Consider the following 18,620-nt stretch of genomic DNA (forward strand, 5'->3'; position numbering starts at 1 on the left):
CTTGACATGACAAAGACGCTGCAGAAAAGTCTGAAAATTCATGTAAAGATGAAAGAAAACAGTTCCACGCTTTTGCTGCCTAGCAAAGGATGTGTCTAAACTTAGAAGCAGCTGGAATGGAGACAAGGCAGGAGTGAAGGACAGAAGGATGAATTTGTGTTCAAAATAAGGCTGAAGGTAAATAAAAGCTTTGTGAAACATCAGGAGCTTCACCGTCATTTGCCCCCCGCTCTCACACACACTGGCCCGCCTTCTTCTTCTTTGGTGTTCGTCTCCTTTCTTCTTCTCTTGGAGTTAATGTTGGTTAGCAAACAGCTCAATTGTGCATGACTGTACTGGGCTGAAGTGTGGAGCAGAAGTTTGTCAGCAACAAAAAATATTCAATAATAATTTAAAAAGAAACTGGCAAATTTACTGGTAGCACATGCGCGAGTAGATGCACTCGCTCAAATTTTGGTCGCAAAATGCGACCATTTAGTCGCAGTCTGGAGCCCTGCATTACGTGCATCACTATAGCCATCAGTTCTTCGGAAAAGTCATGAATACCGATGACTTTCATGCATGTAGCAGTCATTTTACAAGAAGATAACAGAATATGTTGCACTGTGTTTACAACTTAAGCATTTTATTATATTGTAGCGACTCTCTGTGATGAATGAGTGAGACTTTATCTCATTCTCTGGTCATTTATTGAACCTTCACACAGGCTACTGTGGGCTATAGCAACACCAAATTAACTACAAAAGCCTATAACTTAGCTCCAGAACTAGCCGCTGTTCCCAGCTCTCTCTCACACACACAAATGTAGCACAATCCCAGTTCATATTGTTGTGAAGCATGGAGATATGAGATCCCAGAATCAGCCACAAAGGGGAGACTCTGACAGAACAACAGCTAAATAAGGGAACATTGTGATGTTATAACCTGTGATTTAGGATCAGATTATGCCATAACCTAATGAATGAGTTTGAACTAACCAAGTGTCTATTTCTTACATTCTTTAATGTTGAAACAGTGTAAAAATCAGAAGCATGACTCACTGTAAAAAGTGAGGGTTTGATTATTTTTGAAAGGTTGTCTTGAGAATCTTTGTTTAAGAAGTAACCAGGTCAGAACAGCAGCTCACTGTGAAAACTGGTGTTTGATAGATTTGACTAAAAAGAGGAACTTATGCTTTATGAAATGGGAATGCTTTTAAGAGTTTTGATTTGACTACTGTTAAGATAAGAGGGTTTTAACTTTGTATTGAGGTGAGAAGTCATGAGTTAAGTGAACTAGGGTCAAGTGTTCACAGTAAAGGTCTCTAGACTCAAAATAGATTGGGTTTTTTTAATAAGTCTGTACACATTGTCCAAAAGATTGCACAATGGGATGCCAGCGACAGTTAGAGGCTGACATCCGCTTTTCCATTTCCTGATCAGGAGCCTGTGCTGAGTTGCAGACAGGAGAGATCAGGGGGGGGGGCAAGATGGGCTGTCTGGACAGTCCAAAACAGACAGTTTCAGTTCCTTAAAAGTGGAGGTGATCATGCGGTCAGTGTATGGGGCAAGTGTGTGAGTTGGGAGGGGGTAAAGATACAGTAAACTATAAATTACATCTGATCGAGACGCAAGTTGGGAGATTGTTGCGGGTATCTGCCTGGGTGCAATCCAGACATCAGTCTGAGCACAGGGGATGATTACCACGTAACTCGGACAGGGAATTCAACATGATCTGCAAAGGAATAACTGTTCTGATGGAATTATGGACCAAAGTACTGCGTTTCCTGCAGTGTTGGAGGATTACTGAACTGTGATCTGGAAATAATGCTGTCTGAAGGAACATTACTGAACTCTATTTTCCATGTGAGGAATACTGGACCAAACAACAAAAATGGATATATGCAGATCTAAATCTGGTCGGACCCCCGTCCACTTCCCCCTGGGCCCCGGCGGGTCTCAGGTGAGCAGCCGGGTATGGCCACACCGTGACTGCTCTCCCTCCAAATTATGTAATCTGGGTGAATATTACTTCTCTTTTATGAAAGCATAGTTCCACTAATGAGTCGTGTTAAACAATTGAAAGAATAGTGATGTTTGATTAACTGTCTGATGATTTATTGGCTATGCTTTTGCCCTGCTAAAACTATATTAATAAAGCATTATTCTGCAATTAAAGACAACAAATTGCAAGTGCTATTTTTATCCCTGAATGAATACTTATACATCTAGCTCTGGATGTAAAAAGTCAGATTACAGCGTGCATAACAATAGCAAAGGTTCTGAAAGGTTACCTAGTCATGGGGGCCAGGTTGGCCCTATATAAACATATCCTAGAGGTTGTCTATATGTCCATAACCTCTGAATTAACCTAGCAACTTAACAAGTGCAAGATCTATGAGAGGAAAAGCTGCCGTTAACAGGTGTGTCTGGTGGTTAAATTTAACTATACCGAAGTGGCTACTCGGTTAAATTAATTATCAGAGGAAGCAGGGATAGGCATCTGGATGAAGGCAGTGAGACAGCTAGGCGAATTTTCCTCGTCAACCAGCTTAACAGTTCTGCAGCATCCCTCTGAGTAAGATCTCAGGGGGCAGTAGGACCGGACCCGAAGGATGGAGAGCTGGTCCGGTGATTCCCTGACAGCTGAATAAGTTAATTAGGGGGTCACTGGCCCTGAGGATCAACAATTGGCGCCCGAACACTTTGTTACTGACAGGTGAATCCCTGGTCCGTCAGGTGTGTGCCCTAAGACCCGAGGGGAAGGCTGAGGTGGGGACTGTAGATGTCCGCCTTGGCAGGAGAGAGCGGTGAAGACTGAGGTCTGATAGGACAGACTTCTCCCTGTCTGAGAGTGTGACTCAGACAGGTCGGAGAACGTTGGACTCAGAATCACTGGAGAAGTTTTTTGTTTTCTATGTTTCCTGCTCAGGATTATAACGGTGGATTGTAATCTGATGGGAGGATTGTATTTTTTCCAAAGAAGGAAAAGTATGGTGAGCGGCTGAGCAGAAGGATTTCAGTTTCACCAGACCTGCAGAGACGGTGTAGGAAGCACCGCAGGTGTGTGGAGGTTACGTGAGTCGTGAGGGTCGGGGAGGACCGAGCCCGAGACGTCGTCACGGAGTAGCCGAACTTAGTTTGCCCTTCATCCTGACTCTACACACGTGGACAAAATTGTTGGTACCCCTCAGTTAAAGAAGGAAAAACCCACAATTCTCACTGAAATCACTTGAAACTCACAAAAGTAACAATAAATAAAAATTTATTGAAAATTAAATAATCAAAAACAGACATTACTTTTGAATTGTTGATTAACATAATTATTTAAAAAAACAAACTAATGAAACAGGCCTGGACAAAAATGATGGTACCTCTATAAAAGATTGAAAACTATTTGACCAGAGTGACATGATTAACTCAGGTGTGTCATTTAATTGACATCACAGGTGTTTCCAAACTCATAATCAGTCAGTCTGCCTATTTAAAGGGAGACAAGTAGTCACCCTGCTGTTTGGTGAAAAGGTGTGTACCACACTGAACATGGACAACAGAAAGCGAAGGAGAGAATTGTCCCAGGACATCCGAAAAAATGATAGACAAACATCTTAAAGGTAAAGGCTATAAGACCATCTCTAAACAGCTTGAAGTTCCTGTGACAACAGTGGCTCATATTATTCAGAAGTTCAAGACCCACGGGACAGTAGCCAACCTCCCTGGACGTGGCCGCAAGAGGAAAATTGATGACAAATTGAAGAGATGGATCGTTCGAATTGTATCCAAAGAGCCCAGAGCAACCTCCAAAGAAATTAAAGGTGAACTCCAAGGCCAAGGTACATCAGTGTCAGATCGCACCATTCGTCGTTGTTTGAGCCAAAGTGGACTTCATGGGAGACGACCAAGGAGGACACCACTGCTGAAAAAAACTCATAAAAAAGCCAGACTGGAATTTGCAAAAATGCATGTTGACAAGCCACAAAGCTTCTGGGAGAATGTCCTTTGGACAGATGAGACCAAACTGGAGCTTTTTGGTAAGGCACATCAACTCTATGTTCATAGACTCAAAAACCAAGCATACGAAGAAAAGAACACTGTCCCTACGGTGAAACATGGAGGAGGCTCAGTAATGTTTTGGGGCTGCTTTGCTGCATCTGGCACAGGGTGTCTTGAAAGTGTGCAAGGTACGATGAAATCTGAAGACTATCAAGGCATTCTGGAGAGAAATGTGCTGCCTAGTGTCAGAAAGCTTGGTCTCAGTCGCAGGTCATGGGTCTTCCAACAGGACAACGATCCAAAACACACAGCCAAAAACACCCAAGAATGGCTGAGAGAAAAGCGTTGGACTATTCTAAAGTGGCCTTCTATGAGCCCAGATCTGAATCCCATTGAACATATGTGGAAGGAGCTGAAACATGCCATTTGGAGAAGACACCCATCAAACCTGAGACAACTGGAGCTGTTTGCTCATGAGGAGTGGGCCAAAATACCTGTTGACAGCTGCAGAACGCTCATTGACAAATACAGAAATCATTTAATTGCAGTGATTGCCTCAAAAGGTTGTGCAACAAAATATTAAGTTATGGGTACCATCATTTTTGTCCAGCCCTATTTCATTAGTTTGTTTTTTAAAATAATTATGTTAATCAACAATTCAAAAGTGATGGCTGATTTTGATTATTTAATTTTCAATAAATTTTTATTTATTGTTACTTTTGTGAGTTTCAAGTGATTTCAGTGAGAATTGTGGGTTTTTCCTTCTTTAACTGAGGGGTACCAACAATTTTGTCCACGTGTGTATGCGCTACGAGCGGCTTTGAAGGGGCAGACAACTCAACAAAGACGAACAAAAGTGGATAATAAGGATGGAGAGCGGGATTTGAATATCCCGTCTCTGAGTTCTCCTCCGCCGCCTGCTGTGGCTGCGGAAGATGCGGTGCTGGAGGCGGGGGGAGGAAGTGAGCGTGCAGGCTGCAGAGGTTACTAGTCTTTGGGGCCACTCAGCCCAACTAAGAGGAAGCAGCGACTGAGAAGCGACAGAAGGGGGGTGAAGATGAGAATGCAGCCACGTCCCAGTCGCTGAGAATTTCTCCAGGGGTAGTACCTGAGCAGGAGGTTCAGGTACTTATTCATGGGGATGGAATTCTTGGGACCTGGTTGTGAGATAGTTTGTTGAGGCGGCGATCCCCAAAGAAGAGAGATTTGGGGTGAAGAAGGCTGTTACTGACAACTGTCAGCGAGAGAGACAGATGAGGAAATGACAGTTACTGGACATGCTGCATCGCGGGGGAGAGCTCAGATGCAGATGGGGAAGTAAGGCCAAAAATAGAGTAGGCCACTTCAGCTGCAAGCACCCTGGCTGCAGAGCATGGTAGCTGTCACTGACTCAGTGATTGGAACACCAGAGAGCCCACATGAGATCGAAGGGCTCACTGATTGGGGAATTATAAGGTGGATTGTTTGGTTCAAATGAGAAAAATCGTCTTTGTTGGGAGTGAAAAGGGGGACATTTCTCCCAGAGGAAGGGAGGTCCCGGCGGGATACGTGGAGGAGGTTGTGAAGGCTGTCCATGAGAATACCGGACATGCTGGCATCGCTCCTACACGGAGGGAACTGGAGAGGCACCGTCTTTGGATTCCTGGGCGCAGTATATGTCGTGTCCTGCAGAACTGTGAGGTGTGTGGATTACAACACTGGACGCAGAGGACAGCGGGTAGGAGGGCTCACTATGAGGCATCGTCTTTGGATTTCTGGGAACGGAATACGCCGTGTCCTGCAGAACTGTGAGGTGTGTGGCGGTTACAACACTGGTCGCAGAGGACAGCAGGTAGGAGGGCTCATTATGAAGCACCGTCCCAAGTGACTGGGAAAAGAAAAGAGTTGAGACAGTAATGGAGTACTGTTGAAGAAAAGGAGTCCAGGGCGGGGAGCAGCTGAAGCCAGTTTGAGATTAGGGGAACCAGGAACGGTAAAATGGCTATGAGCACGCTGAATCTTCCACCCTTCATCTCTGTGGCAGCGGCGAAGGGTGTTGTTTTAAGAAGAGCCACAACTGGGCTGTGGAGTGGCACAGCTCTTAAGAAACTGGAATATGCAAAGAATGAATTTTTGTCAGAAGGAAATGAGGGTGTTACAGTGCAGAAAGAGTAACGCAGGAGGCGCCTGGCGGGGCCTCTGACGGGCCGAACAGGCTGAGATCGGCGAGGAGGAGACCGCTGACTCCATGGATTATCCTACGCCCAGTAGGGTGAAGGTACTGAAGGTGAGCTCCAGAAAAGGGGCGAAGAAGGATGTACAGGTTTTTTTGTATTGGATGTATCCAAGAGGAGGCAGAAACCTGCATTCAAAGAGTGGATAAAAAGTGACTGCAGAAGTTGAAACCGGGTAGAGCTGGGGAGCTGTCTGAGTATCAGCGAGCTGTACCTGGGTAACCACGATCGACTGGGAGACCTTTTTTGAAGGTTCCTACCTGAAGGATTTATTTGGACTGACCAAGAAGGATTTCGGATATCGGTACAACGCCTGTGGGTGCTGAACTCCCCGTAGCTGAATACGATGTGAGGGAGGCGCCCCAGAAGAAATACAAAGGCCTAAAATAACAGGCTGACCTGTATGCTTGCTCACTGAACATATAATTAAACTAATAATCAACCACTGTGTTATCCCCAAGTTTTGGGTTGCTTTTATCAGAAAGAAGGAAAGGAAAGAAATGTCTGTCTCTGGATCCCAAGAAGGGGGTGTTGTGAAGCACGGAGATATGGGATCCCAAAACCAGCCATTTATAGGGGCTGACTGGGATCTCATAGAAGGGGGTGTTGTGAAGCATGGAGATATGAGATCCCAGAATCAGCCACAAAGGGGAGACTCTGACAGAACAACAGCTAAATAAGGGAACATTGTGATGTTATAACCTGTGATTTAGGATCAGATTATGCCATAACCTAATGAATGAGTTTGAACTAACCAAGTGTCTATTTCTTACATTCTTTAATGTTGAAACAGTGTAAAAATCAGAAGCATGACTCACTGTAAAAAGTGAGGGTTTGATTATTTTTGAAAGGTTGTCTTGAGAATCTTTGTTTAAGAAGTAACCAGGTCAGAACAGCAGCTCACTGTGAAAACTGGTGTTTGATAGATTTGACTAAAAAGAGGAACTTATGCTTTATGAAATGGGAATGCTTTTAAGAGTTTTGATTTGACTACTGTTAAGATAAGAGGGTTTTAACTTTGTATTGAGGTGAGAAGTCATGAGTTAAGTGAACTAGGGTCAAGTGTTCACAGTAAAGGTCTCTAGACTCAAAATAGATTGGGTTTTTTTAATAAGTCTGTACACATTGTCCAAAAGATTGCACAATGGGATGCCAGCGACAGTTAGAGGCTGACATCCGCTTTTCCATTTCCTGATCAGGAGCCTGTGCTGAGTTGCAGACAGGAGAGATCAGGGGGGGCAAGATGGGCTGTCTGGACAGTCCAAAACAGATAGTTTCAGTTCCTTAAAAGTGGAGGTGATCATGCGGTCAGTGTATGGGGCAAGTGTGTGAGTTGGGAGGGGGTAAAGATACAGTAAACTATAAATTACATCTGATCGAGACGCAAGTTGGGAGATTGTTGCGGGTATCTGCCTGGGTGCAATCCAGACATCAGTCTGAGCACAGGGGATGATTACCACGTAACTCGGACAGGGAATTCAACATGATCTGCAAAGGAATAACTGTTCTGATGGAATTATGGACCAAAGTACTGCGTTTCCTGCAGTGTTGGAGGATTACTGAACTGTGATCTGGAAATAATGCTGTCTGAAGGAACATTACTGAACTCTATTTTCCATGTGAGGAATACTGGACCAAACAACAAAAATGGATATATGCAGATCTAAATCTGGTCGGACCCCCGTCCACTTCCCCCTGGGCCCCGGCGGGTCTCAGGTGAGCAGCCGGGTATGGCCACACCGTGACTGCTCTCCCTCCAAATTATGTAATCTGGGTGAATATTACTTCTCTTTTATGAAAGCATAGTTCCACTAATGAGTCGTGTTAAACAATTGAAAGAATAGTGATGTTTGATTAACTGTCTGATGATTTATTGGCTATGCTTTTGCCCTGCTAAAACTATATTAATAAAGCATTATTCTGCAATTAAAGACAACAAATTGCAAGTGCTATTTTTATCCCTGAATGAATACTTATACATCTAGCTCTGGATGTAAAAAGTCAGATTACAGCGTGCATAACAATAGCAAAGGTTCTGAAAGGTTACCTAGTCATGGGGGCCAGGTTGGCCCTATATAAACATATCCTAGAGGTTGTCTATATGTCCATAACCTCTGAATTAACCTAGCAACTTAACAAGTGCAAGATCTATGAGAGGAAAAGCTGCCGTTAACAGGTGTGTCTGGTGGTTAAATTTAACTATACCGAAGTGGCTACTCGGTTAAATTAATTATCAGAGGAAGCAGGGATAGGCATCTGGATGAAGGCAGTGAGACAGCTAGGCGAATTTTCCTCGTCAACCAGCTTAACAGTTCTGCAGCATCCCTCTGAGTAAGATCTCAGGGGGCAGTAGGACCGGACCCGAAGGATGGAGAGCTGGTCCGGTGATTCCCTGACAGCTGAATAAGTTAATTAGGGGGTCACTGGCCCTGAGGATCAACAATATACAACCAACGGATGCAAACAAAGCCGTCTTATAGCACCATGTGACAATGTATTCGTCCGCTCTGTTTGCTGGCTAGTTCCACGTAAGCAGTTCCGATGTAACAACAAAACACTGTAGGTCGAGGACGTCGTAAACCGAGGACCTCCTGTTATCCATTGCTTACACTTACAGTCTACTAACTGGCAGCATATTTTTCAATCTCCATGTTAGTGTTTAGTGTTAAACACTAACACACCAAATCAAATTCCACATATGTAAGAATTACTTTGCAATAAACTTAAAAACAAACAAACATAAAGACGGTACACTCGGGGACCTACCGATGAGTTTTCCGGTGCTGTCCCTCAGCGGGGCTCCTCCTCCACCTCTCCCCCAGGGCTGGTGGTTCTTCATGTCTGCCTCCAGCTGGGCCTCGTAGCGCTCCTTCTCCTCCCTCTCCAGACGCCTCCGTTCGTGTTGCTCCTGGATCTAAGGTACAGAGCTCAGTTACTTAGCACTCAAAAAATGACAACCACTGTTTTACAAACACTGAAATTATTTATCAGTAGTTATTTTTCCTTACAATTATGTCCAACTTACCAAAAAAAATGGAACAGAGTAAACCTTGGCACTCTCTATATATATATATATATATATATATATATATATATATATATATATATATATATATATATATGAAAAAAATGTCCAATTAAAAGTGCAAAAACTAGAATCATAACACCAAAACAACATGTTCCATGCAGCTTTTCACATATTCAAAATTATACCTGGCTGTCTTATGAGGGTTGCATGTACAAGTTATGAGCCATCAGTTCGTAAAGACACCACAATGCTGCCATAACAGAACAAATAAGTTACAACTGTACGAGCAAGAGGATGTAGCAGAGGATGGATTTGTGTGAGCCTGCTGTGAGCATTCATGTTGGAGATATATATGCCAGAATACCCACACTTAGGAGAAAGGTAGAGGATTTTTTGTTGCTTTGTTTAGAGGGAAACAAGAGACACTGGGATGGGATTGAGGTGGAACTGGGATATGAAGTGATGCCACAGCCGGGGAAAATCTCAAATACTTCTACAGCCGATTCTAACTACGAATTCATGAGCATCAAAGCACACAACTTACACTATATGTGTAATTCTTAACTACATCATTTTACCTGGTTGTAAATCTCGTCGCTCCCACTCCTGGTAACTTCCTGCCAACATATCACACACTAATGCAGTGAAAGTCCAAAATGCTCTGCCCCTCTCTAGCAACATTGCTGCCGGTCGACTTCAGCTAAAGTGGTTCTGTTCATATGGAGCTGTATTTGTGTGTTTACTCCAGGAGACCCGCCAATATTCTCTGAAAATGTTAAAGCTGGTGTTTTAAAAGATGGCAGAAAGAAGGCTTATTTCTTGAATGAAAACCAGTTGAACCTACCTGTTGCTTCAGAGCCTCTCTGTAGCTCAGAATCCTATCCCTGTTTGATCTGGATCTCTCTGAAGGGAAAACCCTGAGCTGCGTTTCCACAGCAGCAGTGTCGTTGCTGGGTCTGTCAGAACAGTAAAGAGACACAATGCTGAAATCTAATCAGGATTTTTAGCCTCTTTTAATATTTCTCTCTTATCAATGACATTTATTAGTTCCACTATTGCCCAGATGATACATGAAAAGCATGTTTCTCATCCACTGTGTTAAGTTAATCTTTATATAATGCATCCTTGGCTCACTGAATTCAGTTAATTTGAGTTGAGGTGTGCTTGCTAACATGATTAAACATGTGTGCATATAAAACAGATACATTTCTGCCAACTCATCTGATTTTATCTGAAACGTTTGGCCTTCTTTCAAAAGTAAAAATGCAGAGGAGATAACAACTGTATTGGAGGCTCAGGGAAGCTGCTTCCACTGTGCTGGCTGTGAGGGCTGTGGTTCCCAAAACGACTGGCTCCACCTGGTGGTATATTCCAGTAGGACATGGGAAGGCCAGCACCAGGAACAGACAGGTGACCATCTGGACAGAAGAATTAAACACAAAATTGCATTTATCTCGCCTACTAACAAAAGATAGTCTTACTCCAGTGTAGCAGGAATCAGTACTTACAGTAGGCCATGTTTGGGTCGAGCAGGTTTCTGGTGCCGTAGTAGTGATGCGGTTCTCCATACGGACTTCTGTAGACCTCACTCAGTGAAGGAGGGTGAGGAGTAAACAGAGGATTTCTGGAGGGACAAAGTTGGAAAAAATATGACTCAAATCAAATCGGAGTCTTTCTGCAGGTCTCATTCTTCTGGCTGTGTATAAAGATGACGGCATATTGCTATGACACATCAACCAACAATCATCCACCCACAGAGACACAAAGCTTACAGATATTATCTTAAAGATTATCACGAAACCCTGCAAATGTCTTTCAAAGGAGTTGCATTTTAGAAGATTCTCTCTGTACAGTGGTGTGGTTGACATCAGTTTCACAGCCAGCTGTGGATTCAAATCCTGTGTGTTTTCATACAGACACATGAAATTTATACAAAAGTGAATACGGTGGAGAGACGAGTTCATCATGAGCACAGAGGTTACAGATTCTGGTGGCACAGGATATCAACATGTAGTGAGAGTTAACACATCATACATGTTTAAAACAAATGTCAGTCTCTGCCCAGCTTTCAAGCTAACCCTGCTAGCATGCTATAGCTAATGGACAACTGCAGCATTGACAAAACATTCGCACTCACAAAAGTATGTCGACATAAAAACTTCTTTGTTCAACAGGATGTACTGAACTGAGGAATTTTAATACTGATATACGTTTATACGCCAGGTACAGAATAGTTCAGGACAATTACACCCCTAGATGCAAGGTTTAAGTTTAAGGAATACCTGGGGATGTCCGTTGCGCTGGGGAAAGAAGGGGCTGCAGGCTGGGTGCTGTGAGGCAGACTATTGCCCCCCAGGCCCAGAGCAGAGCTGTACTCCAGCACCGGGGACTGAAAGGCCACAAAGGGCTGCTCAGGAGGAGGCAGGTCCCTTTCTCTAGCACCGGTCTTCTCATTATGGATCAGCGCTCTAGAAGATGATCCACTCTCTCCTGTTGGCGAGGGCTCCAAACGCTGAGAATCTTTTCTCCTGCTCAGTCCAAACTGCCTGATTCGGTCAGGCTAGAATGTGGACAGAGGTGGAAACAAAACATTAAGAACAAATATACTGCATACTATAAATATAGTCTTTACCAAACTAAATGAGGGTTGGTTGTCAGATGTCCACTGACCTGTTTCTCAGGGTCATTTGCTCCGGTTGCTGCAACTTTTAACTCCAAATCTTTTTCCCTGCATCAAGGACATGAACTTGGTGAGTTACTGATATAAAGCATTTGATGCAGCATCATCTAAAAAAAATAAATTTAAGCTTCATCAGTCATTTCTGCAGCCACTGCAAGTTCCATCTTCATGCCTGTGATGTTAAAACATTGAGGTTTTCTACTGGACATGATGAGCGGAAGATGACTGAGAGCGTACCTCTTCTTGTTCCGGTGCTGTTCAGCTATCTGCTCCTCCAGCTCCTGTCTGTAACGGTCCTTCCTCCTCTGCAAAGCCTCGTCTGTATCAGCTGCTCCTGAAGAGAGATTGTAATTTCATCAGCAGTGTGGAAAGACTTAGTGAAGTCTGTGCCGTTTAAAAAGATTTTAAAATCTCCCTTCAGTGAACAGATAGTCTTAAAAGCATGTCTTATTATTGTCTAAAGTGCTCAAGTCACTGCTCTTGCTCCATGTGTGAAAATGTGAGCAACTCACTTTCTCCGTGATGTTTCTGGAGAAATACTGGTGATGAAAATGGAATGAAGTGCATGTTAGAAAGGGGCTAATATGGAAACCTTCCTGTCTGTTTTTTCACCATGGAATTATGTAATTCACCCACTTGATACCATTGCCAGCTTTCAGCCAGTTCAGGCAGCCAGGAACACATCAGAGTGATGAGGAAACAGGGACGCACTGATAAAGATATTTTCCTTGCATTACTGTTAATCACTCATTTGTACACTTTTCTATTTATGTGTATTTATTCGTATTATTACTGTATTTTAAGTTCTGTTTTCCCTGTTGTGGGTTGAGCAACTATAACAAAGCATTCTCTCTCCAGAGATCAGAAGTAAAAGACACTGTTCAGTTAGAAAATGCAGAAAGTTGCTACTACCGATTATAAGACCAGTGGTAAACTCAGCCTCCTCGTTCTTGGTCAGTGCTCTCCACCTTCTTCCCTCCCTGGCAACACCTACTGTGTTCTTTTCCCTGAAAAAGCCAAGCAGAGACAAACAACAGTCAGCTCCTTCTCAGCATGCCTTCATCATCCACGCATAAAGCAGCTATAGAAAGAAAAGCTCCCTCAGGTACCTCCCATCAGTCCCAGTGGATCGTGTTATCTCATAGCTGGCCTCAACCCCCATAGGTCTGCGCCTTCTGCCTTCCATCAGCTCCAGCTCATCTTTGAAGTATTCCTCCTCCTCTGATTCCTGGTCCACTGGCCTCCCAAGCCGGTCACGATGCCTGGGAACTTCTGACAGCTGCTCCTCGTCCTCCTCAGGGCAGAGAGTCTTAACTTCAGTGAGGCGTGGAGCTCTGTGAAACCCTCTATTATCCTCTGTCAGAGTGGCTGCATCTCTCTGCAGGGACGATCGCTGGTTGGACACAAGACCTGACTGGTCTTCAAGCAGGTGCTGCTAGAAGAGACAATGTTTTTTAAAAGTTAAGATATGAAGTCCTCATTGATCACTTTAAGCAGAAATTACAAGTGGGTACAAAAATGTATCAGCTACAAATTGTCCATATTCACACTACTACCATTTGGAGTTTAAGTATCTTTCAACCATGTATCTACTATCTTTAGCCAGGTAATTCACTTTTAGTTAAATGTTTCAACTATTTATACATAACTTTTAGCTACATGTTTCAACTATGTATCCATTACTTTACTGTTAATTATTAGGTATTACTATTTAAAATATGTATTCATTTCTTTTAGCGGACTATTCAAATTTCTGCTTATTTACGAACTCATTTTAACAAACTTGAATTTACATGATGTTCAGTTATTAGAGATGACAGATGATATTTTAAAATCTAAGCATCATTTGATCAGTTGAGCTGCTCTATTATTTTCCAACGTAACCAATGGCAACAGCACAAGTGCCCCCCGTGGTACAAGTTGCCCCTGGCTGCATGTTCTGGCAAACAAACAGAGGCAAGATAATTCCTTACATCTGTATTCATAATGAATGAATGAGAAAATGAGCACTTCCATGGAAGTCTGCTTGGCCATCCATTTTGGCAGCCATCAAGTGAAAATAAAGAAATCATTTATTTTAGATCATTGAAACATTGTTGGTAACAGTCAAAATTATGCTGAAAAACATAATACCTCTGTCCAGTCAAATACCAAACCTACAAATCAACTAAGAGAATTAAAAAGAGGCATTTACCTTGAGAGACGACCTGTTATCGAGGTGAATTAAAGGTCCAGGCCTACCGGGGTCAAAGTGGTTCCTCTGTAACAAAAAATGTTCTCATGATTTCAGCATTATGGATTGTGAACCAGAGATGGAAAAAATAAAATAAAATACTGAAAGGAATCTGGGGTTCAAGCAGCTAAAAACCAGGCCTCAGTTTTAGGACTGGATCCTCAAATGTACCCATGATGACCATCAAAGCTGAGAAAGTCGTACTAATACACCAGATTAATGGTAAATATGTATTTGTATGACATATTTTCTTCATAGTGTAATTAACAAAATATACACACCAAAAACAGACTTTATGTTGGGTTTCTAAGCTTCTAATTACACACTGCAGGAAGTTTTTCCATGAACCTGTTTCAAAGGATTTACTTTTGACTGATACCACCTCGCAGTTAAATACCTGACAAACAACTTTTCAGAATTGTACAAGCTGCTGCAGACACCTGAACACATATTATGGGATGTTGACAATTGCAAATGATCCACCAATTGTGTACTAAAATACTGGAAAAGGCTGATGTATCTCGTGACCAGACTGGCTGGTCTCCTGATTGCAACAAGCATGGTTTGCCAGATACAACATATTCAGTCTGCAAATGCTAATTAGCATTTTTGCCAGAGTTTCAGTTAAAGGTCTCATTGCCGTCAACATCTGGGCCTCAGATGAGTTTATGGCACAATAAATTCAGTGTAAAATTAGAATAAAACTTCAGGGTCAATATATAATTGAGGGACTTTTGAAGTCCATGGGATATATCTGACATACATTTTCATTAAAAGTAAAAAAATATGTTTTTTTTATGTTCATTATGATCATGTATTTACAAATTCCATCATTATTTATAATAGAAACAATCACTTACTGATAAAAAATTACTAAAAAAAGCGGACTTCCGCGAATTCGCGGAAAAATCACATCCCTGTGAATATCACTATAATGTCAACTACACAACCGTCAGAATTTAATAACGACTTTCTAATTAGCTAAACAATAATAAAACAAGTTGATTCAAAAATAGTTTGGATTGTGTTCTTTTTATTAAGTTGAGATAATCATGACTTCTTGGGCAATATATCAAATTATATCTGTCCCAGAAATCCCTTTCCACTAAGTTATCCAATACAAAAACACCTCTCAAGGAAGTGTGTTAATTCCAGATCACATGACCTGCTCCACATGATGTCATTTCCTCCTGAAGAAAAGACTCTTCCTGAGTTATTTAATATAAAGTAGTGTGTGAGTCAAGTGTCAACAGGTTTACAATAATATCTTTAGAAATAACTTTTAATTTCAATTTTACTCCACAGTATATATAATATTTTAGAAAAATCTTTCTCTAAAAATACCATGTGGTGTTTGGTTGTAGGCGGCCATGCTGACTTCAGGCCTGAAAACAGCAAAAATATCAACTATGATATAAAAAATCCAACAGATGTAGAATCAAACCTGAACTGACCTACAAGATCGATGCTACAAACAAACACATGAGAAAACAAGCCTGACAGTCACCTGAGCCATGTAGCGCCTGTAGTCCATCCGGAGCTCATGCTGCAGCCGCTGCTTCTTCTTCTCGTACTCCACACCGAGGGGCAGACCAACGCTACAGCTGTCCTCTGACAAAACACACCCATCAATATTTAATGGAGACATAAGGGCAAGAGTTTCATGTCAAAATAAGACAACTGACACCGTTATCATCTGGCAAAACACACAGGTGCTACTGACAGACTTGTATTAGATGCATTTGTTTAGTTATATCAAAAGAATAATCTTTAGCAGAAATTCAAGAGGAGAAATGTGACCATATTTATACCTTTTTCCTGTGGTATTGACTTGGGAGGGATGTTCTCCTTAACAGTGGATCCATACGCTCTGTAGGGTTTTGACTATCAGTCAAAAGCAGAGGAAATTTAAGCATTAAGACACACAACAGGATCAGTATTATTCTGTAAGTTCTGATCTGTTCCCTGGAAGTGAAGTAATGCCTTAGTTTGATTGCATACTGGTGACAGAGACGCTCTACACATTCATTGTAAAAATTGCTATGTACATGTGCATCCGTCACATCGCAGAGAGTTCAATGTGAAGTGAGGCAAATTAATTCAAACATGTCATGCCACTTTTTCTGCTGCTTCATACAAAAGGAAAACTCTCATAGTTCTTATTTTCTGTGACTAAGCTACAAGAGAAGTGTATCTTAGAGACACAGAGTGCACTTTGTCATTTTTTCTTTGGTTTATTTCTGTTGACATGTGCACAGCAAAATGAGTGAAGAACAGGAGAGAAACACCGAAAAGACAGTATCAATTGTATGGAAATATTTTGACAACAGAAAGGAAGGCTGGTGGTGTCTTGTGGTTGTTGGTAATACACAGGACAGTAAAAGTGATATGTTTAACCATTTAAATCAGCATCACAAAGCTCTATATGAGCGCAGATCTGAATGCTATCCAAAGCAGAAAACTATTTTACTACTATAAAGTTTCCAAATGAAACTGGTAATTCAAAGTAGCCCTCTTATATGTATACTTTAGACCCAGCAGATTTAGAAATTTGTACAGAATACCTATAATAAATTTATGAGTGACGACCCTCCACCTGGACACCAGATGCTCCTGTCTTGTCTTTCCAGAGCTGAGGGAGGATCATCAGCTGATTGAGCCACACCTGGGATCAAGTGGCTCAGCTACATAAAATCTCCCTCACGCCTACTCAGGCTCTCTCTCTGACAGGAGCTGTTTCCTCCAGGAGCACCAGCAGCATGGGTTCTGGTTTCTGTTTAGGGTCTTAAATTACGCCTATCGACCCCTTCCAGGGTATAGGCCGTCAACGAAAGACCTCCAGTTTCTCCTATCTTGTGCCTCTCTCTCAGCTTGATTCCAGGTGGTGCCCATTCTTTTGATGTCTGCCTGGAGGTCTCGGCACCAGCTGTTTCTTGGCCTGCCCCTCTTCCTCTTCCCCTGTAGGTTCCGCGTTAGTCCCTGTCTGGTGGTACTCGACAATGGCTTCCTTAGAGTATGTCCTATCCATCCCCAGTTTCTTCTACCCATTTCTGCTTCTATTGGAATTTTGGCAGTTCTTTTTAGGGTCTTTAATGCATAGTTGTGGTTGTTTTGAGTTCAAATAAAACCATTTGATTCACCATACAGTTGTTTTGTTACAGTTTTTGAGCCAAGCTGAAACATATCAAAGAACTCAAATGCATGATGGTTATTTAGTGACAAAGACAATATGTGCTTTAATGATTCCTTCATAGAAAACAGTTAAAGGACTCCCTGAAACTCAAGACTGCCATGATTTACAGGGTTTTGACACGTTTGTTCACGACTATATATATGAAAATGTAACAAAATGAATGTCTATGTAAGAAGTGAACCAGGAGGATTACCCCCACAGTGATCACTGAAACACACCTTTATTTCCATGTAAGGGGGGTCTTGCTGTAAACTGGCCTTATCTTCGGCCACTCTGGCCTTGCGCTGCCTGATGAAGTTCTCCAGCTCATCGTCCATCTCCATTTCACCAAGTTACACAAACCAGCGTGTAGCACAGCAAGCCATCGTAGCTGACAAGAGAGAGCAGATCTGAAAACAACTGTCGAAGCTGTGATCGACATGAACTCACACGGTGTCACCAGTTTACGGGGGACTCGGTACCGTTACTGTCTCTTTAACTGTCCGTTGTCAGGCAACCACAGCGAGCAGCGTCACATTCCTAACAGTTAGCATTAACCCGCTTAGCTGCATTAGCTTAGCGGATAACGGTGTAACAGCTTATTTTATTCATAGTGCGACAACTACTTTAATCCCAGTATATTTTTACCGACAGCGAATGTTCACTTAGTTGAAGGTAAAACACAGCTAACGTTTGCTAATGTGCTAGCTTTAACCAAAGGAAAGCAAAGTGAAGTGAATGAGACCGAAACAAGCAGAAAAGCTAATATTAGCTAATAACTAGTTAGCTAATTTTCCTGCCAGCGTTATCATCACTAGAATCAAATAAAACCTACCAGTGAGCGGGCTTTGAGCGACAGGCAGTGTTTGTTAGCTTGGCGGTGTCTTTGTCGTTTCCTTTAAGATCAACATCATTAGCAAGTGTGTTGTAGCAGTGCAGTACTTCCGGTTTAAAGTGTCAAAATAAAACAGCGTTTCTCTGCACAGTTGAAAGCATTTTAGTTAACTTGAAATATTTCATCAGAGTAACATAACTTGTTGCAGCTGATTTCCTTTGATTACTTTCTTCACCAAGGTAATAATTCATAAATAAATATATTTCATTTAAAGCATCTGTTTGCTCTTCATCTTCACAAATACATTGATCAATCAGTTTAGGTCACAGTCTCAATGTTATTGCAGTATCACCTAATTATGCGTAATATGTGCTAAAATACTATAATATAATGACAAGCAATACAATTCCAGTCCATAATTTAGAGCCTATCAAAGACTCACAGCAGATTTGTGCAAAACATATTGGTAGTGTACGGGTCCGTACCTC

The 18,620-nt window shown here is 42.1% G+C and overlaps 1 protein-coding gene across 4 annotated transcripts in view; it reads right to left on the reverse strand.

The window, feature by feature from the left end:
* LOC110967916 (centrosome and spindle pole-associated protein 1-like) overlaps positions 1-18,249 on the reverse strand; it is a 28,812-nt gene extending 10,563 nt beyond the window's left edge. For 3 of the 4 annotated variants that reach the window (XM_022217667.2, XM_022217669.2, XM_022217666.2), the window contains exons 1-14: positions 18,133-18,249; positions 17,537-17,688; positions 15,937-16,009; positions 15,633-15,736; positions 14,087-14,152; positions 13,002-13,327; positions 12,805-12,899; positions 12,130-12,226; positions 11,883-11,940; positions 11,495-11,772; positions 10,721-10,836; positions 10,495-10,630; positions 10,057-10,168; positions 8,951-9,098 (exon numbers count right to left, since the gene is read on the reverse strand). In XM_022217667.2, coding sequence (XP_022073359.2) covers positions 8,951-9,098; positions 10,057-10,168; positions 10,495-10,630; positions 10,721-10,836; positions 11,495-11,772; positions 11,883-11,940; positions 12,130-12,226; positions 12,805-12,899; positions 13,002-13,327; positions 14,087-14,152; positions 15,633-15,736; positions 15,937-16,009; positions 17,537-17,641 — 1,714 coding nt within the window. In that variant the 5' untranslated portion in view covers positions 17,642-17,688; positions 18,133-18,249. The remainder of the gene's footprint in view (positions 1-8,950; positions 9,099-10,056; positions 10,169-10,494; positions 10,631-10,720; positions 10,837-11,494; positions 11,773-11,882; positions 11,941-12,129; positions 12,227-12,804; positions 12,900-13,001; positions 13,328-14,086; positions 14,153-15,632; positions 15,737-15,936; positions 16,010-17,536; positions 17,689-18,132) is intronic. The other variant, XM_022217668.2, reaches the window with a different exon arrangement.
* Positions 18,250-18,620: the final 371 nt, after the last annotated feature.

This window comes from Acanthochromis polyacanthus, chromosome 10, assembly GCF_021347895.1.
Source record: "Acanthochromis polyacanthus isolate Apoly-LR-REF ecotype Palm Island chromosome 10, KAUST_Apoly_ChrSc, whole genome shotgun sequence".
Lineage (NCBI taxonomy): Eukaryota > Metazoa > Chordata > Actinopteri > Pomacentridae > Acanthochromis > Acanthochromis polyacanthus.